General features: G+C 39.9%; 1 protein-coding gene across 1 annotated transcript; it reads left to right on the top strand.

The window, feature by feature from the left end:
- The first annotated feature begins 745 nt into the window (after positions 1–745).
- LOC118401338 (tumor-associated calcium signal transducer 2-like) lies at positions 746–4593 on the top strand. The gene is made up of 7 exons (XM_035798758.1): positions 746–1067; positions 1969–2070; positions 2276–2534; positions 3291–3356; positions 3465–3627; positions 3782–4021; positions 4221–4593. Exons 1-7 carry the CDS (start codon positions 1010–1012, stop codon positions 4242–4244), a joined length of 912 nt encoding a protein of 303 aa, XP_035654651.1. The 5' UTR covers positions 746–1009; the 3' UTR covers positions 4245–4593.
- Positions 4594–10244: the final 5651 nt, after the last annotated feature.

Raw genomic sequence — 10244 nt, 5'->3', positions numbered from 1 at the left:
AAACTATTTCGCTGGCTTGCGAGGCAATAAATCTGCATTTTATGCGATACAGACCCAACCCCATTTGGATCTAATTCTCTCTCAGCTCAGACATGATTTGGGTCAGATCTGGTCCACCTTGGATATAAAATAAATAATTTTAAAGACCTGATCCAGTTGGGGTCAGGTATGAATTTAGTTTGATTATATACATTTTTGTATTTTCTAAATGATATTGTTCTCTATCTTTCTCGCCCCCTTTCTCTCTTGCTCTTACTCTTAATTAAATTCAAAGGGCTTTATTGGCATTTACATCACACATACACAAGAGAGAGATTCTATGTACAGACTCAGTGAGCATAGCCTTGATATTGAGAGAGGTCAACATATCAGACCTGGCTCTCAAGAGAAGAAAGCTTGATGATTAGTTGATTGTTTGAATCAGCTGTGTAATACTAGGGCAACATTGGGGTCCATGGAAACCATGATTTATCTTCCCCCAATATTCGTACTACAACTATATGCACATTGCTAAAACACCATACATTGCTGATAATAAAACAAATATTTCCCATGCCAATAAAGCCTCTTTGAATTGAGAGAGAGAGAGCTTGTTTCCTATGGTAATGACGGGAAAAAGACGAGTCAGGTAAAACGCCACAACCTGTCCTCATTATTTAAATTAGCCGACGTCATGAAACGGACTGTTCTTAGAAATCAAAGTATTTTTCAACAACAGCTGTCAGTATCGGATACAGTATTACATTTGATAAATTCAATGGTTTAAGTGTTCTCACAGGTGATATCGAATTTGTTAAGGAATTACACACACCATTGCTCACCAATCCGTATCAGTGCTTGTTTGATGAACAAGATCTCATTGGAGTTAATCTCAACTGGTTGGGCGAGCCACACCCGTGGAAAGAAAAGGACCCTTCTATCGCTCAGGTGTTTACTCCATCTTGGTGCTTTGTGCTGGACGGTCACAACGTTTACTAAGGACATTTAATTTGTTCTCAAGGTTTCTACCATGACGATTTGGATTGCACTTCTTCTTGCGACTTTCGCAGTGGGTGCCTCAGCTCAATGTAAGTTGATTTAATTTAGGCATTTTAACAAGGGAAATGTTTATTAAACATGTTTTTTTTTATGAGAAGACATACATTTACAAATGTTTAAGAAAGTAGCCATACTCTAGCCAATTTTGATAGTTGGAGGCAGTTGGTTCCAAAAATTGATAGCTAACAAGTAAACTTTATTTTTTTTGTATTGGTCTCTGCGTTTCGCTGCCTAGCCCTAGACAGCCAGCCCAAATCAAGAATTTCGGTTTGATAAACCAATTGTTTATGGCCAAAATATTACAATGACGTTGCATGTTACACAATTGTATGTTTTTATTTTATACATTGTACATAGTTATACTCTGATACTAGTTTCGGTGCGGTAAAGAGTTTGGGGGTCGGGAGGTATTGTTCTTTGTAACCAACGCCCAGTTCAAGCTCTCTAACGTTACCTGTAGGCCTACACCCGCCATGGGAATTCCTTTTGGGACTTGTTTTTAACTGCTTCCGCTATAATAAACATGTCTATTTTTTACATCACCTGTGGTTGGCCTCATGGTCGTCTGATTAGTCAGGCTGTAATACACCATTTAATGTGTGTGTGTGTGTGTGTGTGTGTGTGTGTGTATATACAGCCTAAAACGAATGCTTGCAAAGTCGTGTAAATGTTCCGAACTTTACCTCGATGCCGAACCATAACCGCTACCTACCGGGTCTCTAAAATGTCGGGTAAACAACTTTTTAGTGTGGATATTTTGTCTCATATCTGGCAGATGTTGGGCAAACCGCACAAATAACCAACTACTTTTTTAAATGTAAAAACAACATTCTGGCTTAAAGAAATGTGCATGACTTTGCAAGTATTAGTTTCAGGCTGAACCAATTGTGTATTTCAGACTAGCCTCATGTATAATTTTCTCTTCCACAGGCAAATGTGAAAGTATGAAGTGGGCTACATGCGATGGCACCCCTTGCCAGTGTAGCATTATGGTTGACACTGGTATAACACAAAACCTGGACTGCTCTACATGCAAGTACCCCTCTCATTACTATGTCAAGCAACATTAATCTCACTTGGGAAACTTTTAATATTTCCTGTTATAAATATTACAACAAGCCTACATTTAAAAAAAGGGTGGGTGGGTAGAAACTGTTTTTCCGGAACTGGTGACGCATTCTCATCAAGTGTTATTTTGCTTATGAATGATTCTTATGGTCTCTTATCCCCCTGTTAGTGATCCCCAAATGCTACCTGATGAAGGCAGAGATGTACCGTGCTAAGAACAACCTGTCCACTCGTACTGGAGGAAAGCCAGTCGAGACCGCCTTTGTGGACAATGATGGTATCTATGACCCTATCTGTGAGGCCACTGGTGCCTTCCATGCCAAACAGTGCAACAACACTGAGGAGTGTTGGTGTGTCAACAGTGCTGGTGTGCGCAGAACTGACAAGGGAGACAAGAACCTAAAGTGTGAGAAGCTTGTGGAGACCTAGTAAGTTTATATCATGTGCATTTAGTAGAGGTCGACCGATTTATGATTTTTCAACACCGATACCGATTATTGGAGGACCAAAAAAGCCGATACCGACTAATCAGCCGATATTTAAAAAAAATATAAAAGAAAATAGTAATGATAATTACAACAATACTGAATGAACACTTATTTTAACTTAATATAATACATCAATAAAATAATTTTAGTCAAATAAATAATGACTTGTTCAATTTAGTTTAAATAATGCAAAAACAAAGTGTTTGCGAAGAAAGTAAAAGTTCCTTGCTCAGAACATGAGAACATATGAAAGCTGGTTGTTTCCTTTTAACATGAGTCTTCAATATTCCCAGGTAAGAAGTTTTAGGTTGTAGTTATTATAGGACTATTTCCCCCTATACCATTTGTATTTTTATACAATAAATGTAATGCTAGCTAGCAACTTACCTTGGCTTACTGCATTCGCGTAACAAGCAGTCTGTTTGTGGAGTGCATTGAGAGGCAGGTGGTTATAGCGTTGGACTAGTTAACTGTAAGGCTGCAAGATTGGATCCCTCGAGCTGACAAGCTGAATCTGTCTTTCTGCCCCTGAACGAGGCAGTTAACCCACCATTCCTAGGCCATCATTGATAAAAAAGAATGTTCTTAACTGACTTGCCTAGTTAAGAAAAGGTAAGTGATAGGCTGAATCTAAATTCTGTTGACTAGGCAATTGTACTGGGTATTGAAATCTAACCCCGTCCCTCTCTCCTCCAGTTGGGTTCGCCTGGAGCTCAAGCACAAGGAAGTGAGCAAAGCCGTGGACACTTCTAAGTTGCAGGCGTAAGTATTTATGTCCGTTTCATGGTATTCGTGTCAAATTTACATTTCACAAGTGCTATAATATTAACATGTGCATGAAACTACTCACTGAACTTTGTCCTCCTGCAGTGCCATTGCAAATGCCATGGAGACCCGTTACAGCTTTGACAAGACCCTCGTGAAGGAGGTGCAGTATGACCCCGACGCTCGCATCCTCATCGTTGATGTCCAGAAGGTGAAGGGAGACCGCAAAGCCGACCTATCGCGTATGGCCTACTACATGGAGAAAGACGTAAGTCATGACCTCTCCCCTCCCTTTGCTGTTTCACTTCAGTGACGCATATAATGGTCTCTCTTGGCATATGTCTTCTGATCTCAGTTAAATAAAACAATCAATAAAATCAAAACTCAGATTATTGAACTTCTGAATTCCATGTTATCACCAGGTCAAGGTGCTGCCCCTGTTCGCGAACCAAGAAAAGTTTGCACCCACTGTGGACGGTCAGAAGCTGGAGATGGAGGACATCTTGGTGTACTATGTGGACGAGGAGGCCCCCACCTTCACCATGAAGAGGCTGACCGGGGGCATTATCGCAGTCATCGTGGTGGTCATCCTGGCTGTGGTCGCCGGACTGCTGGTCCTTTTCTTTGCGAGGAAGCGAGAGCAGAAGTACAGCAAGGCAGAGGTGAGTGGTCCAACATGTTCCTCTGATAACGAGGTTAAAGAAGCATTTGAAACACTGCGTCTATAAGCTGTTCCTGTTATGGTCATGGTTTTATGTATTATAGTAAGGACATTCTCCTAATTTTAAAACCATACTGGCATATTGACAAACCAATTGCCCCATGATGCCTAATGTTTTGTTTGGTTGCTTTCCCTTTCAGCCCAGAGAGATGGAGGCCCTGTAGACAACCCTTCACCAGTCGGTTCTACGCTGGAATATTAACAGCTTGTATATAGCCCTTTAACAAAACATTGTTTGCAATTGTCCTGTTTTTAATATTGTTACTTGAGGGATGCCGTTTGTAAAGGACTGGTCTTTTTATTTGGCACTGTTACTACCACAAGCATGTTTGTATATAAACTGTTGTCATTTAAATCCTCATGTCTGTAAAATGGCAAAGCTACAGTGCTTCAGAAACACAGGATACATGTCCAGGTTGATTTAAATGAATTGTTTTTATTAAATGAAGTCTGAATGCTGCAGACTGTACAGTTTCATATGCATTGTCTATTAATAAAGTGTTTTAAAATGTATCCTTTGCTTTGCCTTACAATTTTGTTACGATCAATTTATCTGCCTCAAGAATGACACTGGTTCTTAGACTGAGTTTAATGTTCAGCATTAGAGCCTTAAGGTGGCTCAATGGAAAATTACTGTGCAGAGTCAAACTAATGGGGGAGGGGAACAGTCATGCCAACTAATGAGGAATATACTCAAACCAAGTCTAAACTGTTAACATGGTCACCCCTAAACAAGTTTATGGCTAGTATTGGTCTTGAGTGATACGTATCCATGTATTGTAACTCTTTATTTGGTCACAAACATTTAGCAGATGTAGCTAAATGCTTGTTCTTAGCTCCCAACAGTGCAGGTAAACAAGTTACTTCTCCATGACATGCCTAGTTACACAATTCTTGACTTGATCCCAGATGAGCTCGGGTAGGGTGGAAACAAACCACAATGTATGCTTCCGAACCGGTTTTTAACACTCAACCAATGTACTCCATTTGGATATGCTGGTGAAAAGACCAGGGTGTGTTCACCTCTGGTCACATGTTCAGTATCTGCGACGCTACAGTGTTCATGGGGTCATGTTTAGGAGGCTTTCTAAATACTTCAGGTAGATGAATTACAGATGAGTTATGACCTTGAATGAAAGATCTCACTGAGCATGTTCATGTGAACTAAAATTACATTTTGAGAATGCATCATGTCAGTCGACTGAGAAGGGCCTGCGTGTAGATACTATGACTCAACCTCTGCTCTGAAACCATTTGGCATTACGTCAAACCTGTTTGTCAAGTTGAGGTCCTCATAATACTCTAGTCTACATAGAGCTGTTAAGAGGTGGCAGCCATCTCAGGATGGTAACCTGTATATAAGGCCTTCTAGTGTTAGAAAGTTAAGTAAAAATACGAGGTTATAGCACATCAGTGGAATTCTGTAGCGAGACTGGTTAATAGTTTATATATCAGCAGTTATAGAGAGATTATTAGCCATATTGTCAGGTTGAGATTCACCTTTTTAAACAGTATTGTATTTGAAAAGGTACCAGACAGGCGGTCATTACAGCATTAACACCAGAAGCTATCAATGGATAACCTGTCCCAGCTTGCTCACATTGTTTGGTTCTGGTCATTTTTACAAGTAGGTAGCATTTTGGGATAAGTCTTTGTCAGTGTTACATTATCGGACACCTTACTGTAAAGTCACTGTCATCATACATTAATGACAAAGAACTTTCTTGCTGGAGTTTCTCTTTTTTCATTAAATAAGAACCAAAATACACATACAAAAATAGCTTTATCAAGGAATAAATAATAGGCATTTTCAATAGTCAATACCAATTGCTTTGCCCATGTTCCCCTTTCAAACACTTCCTTTTATCTCATTGTTTCCCCCCTCTCATAAGCAACACAAAGTGCCTCTAACTAGTTTAGACAGGTTTGGGTGTTGTATGTCCCCTTTCCCCCTACTCCTCCGTACCTGGAATGAGGGTGTGCCAGTTTCCGGCAGGCCCTATTAAGCTCCACAGCATCAACCACAGAACAGCCTATCAAGGGAAGTTAAAGTGCCTTTTGGTCCTAGACTTGGAGCTCCGGTACCGATTGCCGTGCGGTAGCAGAGAGAACAGTCTATGACTTGGGTGACTGGAGTCTATGACAATTGTTTGGGCCTTCCTGACACCGCCTTGTGTATAGGTCCTGGATGGTAGGAAGCTTGACCCCAGCAGTTTCCATACTAAGTGGAGATGTAACTGGTCAGAATGCTCTCGATGGTGCATTATAAGCTTGCATTTGGGAATGACATACATCAAGAACTCACATAGGAAACAAGCAGTTCAAAATGGATTCAGGTTCTAATAAATGATCATACTGATCTAGAAATATGCTTTCCAGTTATTCAAAATTGAATAAATGGGTCATGCTTTGGTTTAAATTCCTGTCCTCTGAGGGAACATGTCAACTGTCACACCTTCCCAAACTCTTCCTACTTCCACTGTAACACCTCTGTTTTACTTTCTTAGATGTCTCTTTGCCCTCACAGGCCCACAACTCTTGTGAAACAGCAAACATGCTTTTCAATCACTGTCCAATATTATTCCATCAATCCATTCTCTCAAACACCACCAACAGCCTCGTTGTGGCACTCCAATCTCCTTTCAACTAATTTAACACCTGATTTGCGTAACACTATTTCACTCAAATCATTTTTACTTTTTAGTTTGTGTACTTTACTGTATATATATGTGGAATATCGTTTTAAAAAGTTGCTTTTTTTTCATCGCTGGAGAATTTCTTTAAGAGAGAAAACAGGTTCTATGTTCCTATTGCTAATCTGAAAGAATACGTGAAAACAACATGGTGGCCATTGGTCACCTACCAGTAATCTAGTAGGTTGAGTTTCGGACCATTTCAGTTTCACCACACTACACCTCACTCAGTAACCCAGAGGGCGGGACCATATCGTAACATACCAACTACTCTGTTCATAAAGCATAGACTTTCTCAATGCTGTACTGTACCACTTCCACAGTACTGTGCATCACTCACTTCCATTGCATACTTTCCGATGTCTCCACAAACTAGCCACTTACACCACTAACCTTTCCTTAATCTATGTACTGTACATACAACTAACTACCATAAAGTAAGCCTCTTCATCTATTCAACTGTTTGCCAGTTTGGCCAGTTTGCTAAAACAGCAGCCAAACTAGCTAAAACACCATCATATGTTATCACATATCCACTAAATAATCATATCCTACATGGCACTTGTTTTTAAAGAACCAATAAGGAATGACTACATACATTTTTAGACTGTTAAATGAATGATAAATATGAATATAAAGTTGAAGTCGGAAGTTTACATACACTTAGGTTGGAGTCATTAAAACTCGTTCTTCAACCACTCCACACATTTCTTGTTAACAAACTATAGTTTTGGCAAATCTACTTTGCGCATGACACAAATCATTTTTCCAACAATTGTTTACAGACTGTGCCTTTAAACAGCTTGGAAAATTCCAGAAAATGATGTCATGGCTTTAGAAGCTTCTGACACCATTTGAGTCAATTGGAGGTGGATGTATATCAAGGCCTACCTTCAAACTCACTGCCTTTTTGCTTCAAATCATGGGAAAATCAAAAGAAATCAGCCAAGACCTCAGAATTTATTTTGTAGAACTCCACAAGTCTGGTTCATCCTTGAGAGCAATTTCCAAATGCTTGAAGGTACCACATTCATCTGTACCAACAATAGCACACAAGTATAAACACCATGGGACCACGCAGCCATCATACCGCTCAGGAAGGAAACGCGTTCTGTCTCCTAGAGATGAACGTACTTTGGTGCAAAAAGTGCAAATCAATCCCAGAACAACAGCAAAGGACCTTGTGAAGATGCTGGAGGAACCAGGTACAAAAGTATCTAAATCGACAGTAAAACGAGTCCTACTGTATATCGACATAACTTGAAAGGCTGGCCAGGAAGGAAAATAGCCCACCCATTTTTACCTACCTCATCCCCATACTGTTTTTATTTATTTTATTTTCTGCTCTTTTGCACACCAATATCTCTACCTGTACATGACCATCTGATCATTTATCACTCCAGTGTTAATCTGCAAAATTGTAATTATTCGCCTACCTCCTCATGCCTTTTGCACACAATGTATATAGACTCTCCTTTTTTCTACTGTATTATTGACTTGTTAATTGTTTACTCCATGTGTAACTCTGTGTTGTCTGTTCACACTGCTATGCTTTATCTTGGCCAGGTCGCAGTTGCAAATGAGAACTTGTTCTCAACTAGCCTACCTGGTTAAATAAAGGTGAAAAAAAACAAAAAGCCACTGCTCCAAAACCGCCATAAAAAAGACAGACTATGGTTTGCAACTGAACATGGGGACAAAGATTGTACTTTTATGAGAAATGCTATCTGGTCTGATGAAACAAAAATATAACTGTTTGGCCCTAATGACCTTCGTTGTTTGGAGGTAAAAGGGGGAAGCTTGCAAGCCGAAGAACACCATCCCAACTGTGAAGCACGGGGGTGGCAGCATCATGTTGTGGGGGTGCTTTGCTGCAGGAGGGACTGGCGCACTTCACAAAATAGATGGCATCATGAGGAAGGAAAATTATGTGGCTATATTGAAGTAACATCTCAAGACACTCAAGGCATTCCAGTTAGGAAGTTAAAGCTTGGTCGCATATGGGTCTTCCAAATGAACAATAACCCCAAGCATACTTCCAAAGTTGTGGTCAACAAAGTCAAGGTATTGGAGTTGCCATCAGAAAGGCCTGACCTCAATCCTATAGACAATTTGTGGGCAGAACTGAAAAAGCATGTGCAAGCAAGGAGGCCTATAGACCTGACTCAGTTACACCAGCTCTGTCAGGAGGAATGGGCCAAAATTCACCCGACTTATTGTGGGAAGCTTGTGGAAGGCTACCTGAAACATTTGACCCAAGTTAAACAATTTAAACGCAATGCTACCAAATACTAATTGAGTGTATGTAAACTTCTGACCCACTGGGAATGTGATGAAAGAAATAAAAGCTGAAAAATCACTTTCTTTACTATTATCCTGACATTTCATATTCTTAAAATAAAGTGGTGATCCTAACTGACCTAAGACAGGGAATTTTTTACTAGGATTAAATGTCAGGAATTGTGAAAAACTGAGTAGAAATGTATTTGGCTAAGGTGTATGTAAACTTCCGACTTCAACTGTGTGTGTGTGTGTGTGTGTGTGTTTGGGTCACCTAGAAAAGTCCTTGTTTTTGCCTTCTAGGCAGAGCTGCAAAGAAAAAAAACATCTCTGTCCAGTGTCGGTGTTCTTTTGCCCATCTTAATCTTTTCTTTTTATTGGCCAGTCTGAGATATGGCTTTTTCCATGCAACTCTGCCTAGAAGGCCAGCATCCCGGAGTCGCCTCTTCACTGTTGACGTTGAGACTGGTGTTTTGCGGGTACTATTTAATGAAGCTGCCAGTTGAGGACTTGTGAGGTGTCTGTTTCTCAAACTAGACACTCTACTGTACTTGTCCTTTTGCTCAGTTGTGCACCGGGGCCTCTCACTCCTCTTTCTATTCTGGTTAGAGCCAGTCTGCACTTTTCTGTGAAGGGAGTAGTACACAGCGTTGTACAAGATCTTCAGTTTCTTGGCAATTTCTCACATGGAATAGCCATCATTTCTCAGAACTAGAATAGACTGTCTAGTTTTAGAGGAAAGTTATTTGTTTCTGGCCATTTTGAGCCTGTATTTGAAACCCACAAATGCTGATGTTCCAGATACTCAACTAGTCTAAAGAAGACCAGTTTTATTGCTTCTTCAATCAGAACAACAGTTTTCAGCTGTGCTGACGTAATTGCAAAAGGGTTTTCTAATGATAAATTAGCCTTTAAAAATGATAAACTTCAATTAGCTAACTCAACGTGCCATTGGAACAAAGGAGTGATGGTTGCTGATAATGGGCCTCTGAACGCCTATGTAGATATTCCATAAAAAAATCAGTCGTTTCCAGCTACAATAGTCATTTACAACATTAACAATGTCTACACTGTATTTGTAAGTGACCCCAAACTTTTGCACGGTAGTGTATATATATATATATATATATCTTTATATGTATATATAGCCATTGATTATTGAAGAAAATTACTTCAACTATCATACCCCAT

The sequence above is a fragment of the Oncorhynchus keta genome, chromosome 2 (genome assembly GCF_023373465.1).
Source record: "Oncorhynchus keta strain PuntledgeMale-10-30-2019 chromosome 2, Oket_V2, whole genome shotgun sequence".
In the NCBI taxonomy this organism is placed as follows: domain Eukaryota; kingdom Metazoa; phylum Chordata; class Actinopteri; order Salmoniformes; family Salmonidae; genus Oncorhynchus; species Oncorhynchus keta.
This window is presented reverse-complemented; position numbering and strand designations above follow the sequence as displayed.

Bases quoted from the DNA above. Each gene is read 5' to 3' on its own strand.
- LOC118401338 (XM_035798758.1), top strand. From the start codon at position 1,010: ATGACGATTTGGATTGCACTTCTTCTTGCGACTTTCGCAGTGGGTGCC. The intron at 2,071-2,275 runs GCAAGTACCCCT...TCCCCCTGTTAG, and splicing joins AAACCTGGACTGCTCTACAT to TGATCCCCAAATGCTACCTG. The intron at 2,535-3,290 runs GTAAGTTTATAT...TCTCTCCTCCAG, and splicing joins GAGAAGCTTGTGGAGACCTA to TTGGGTTCGCCTGGAGCTCA.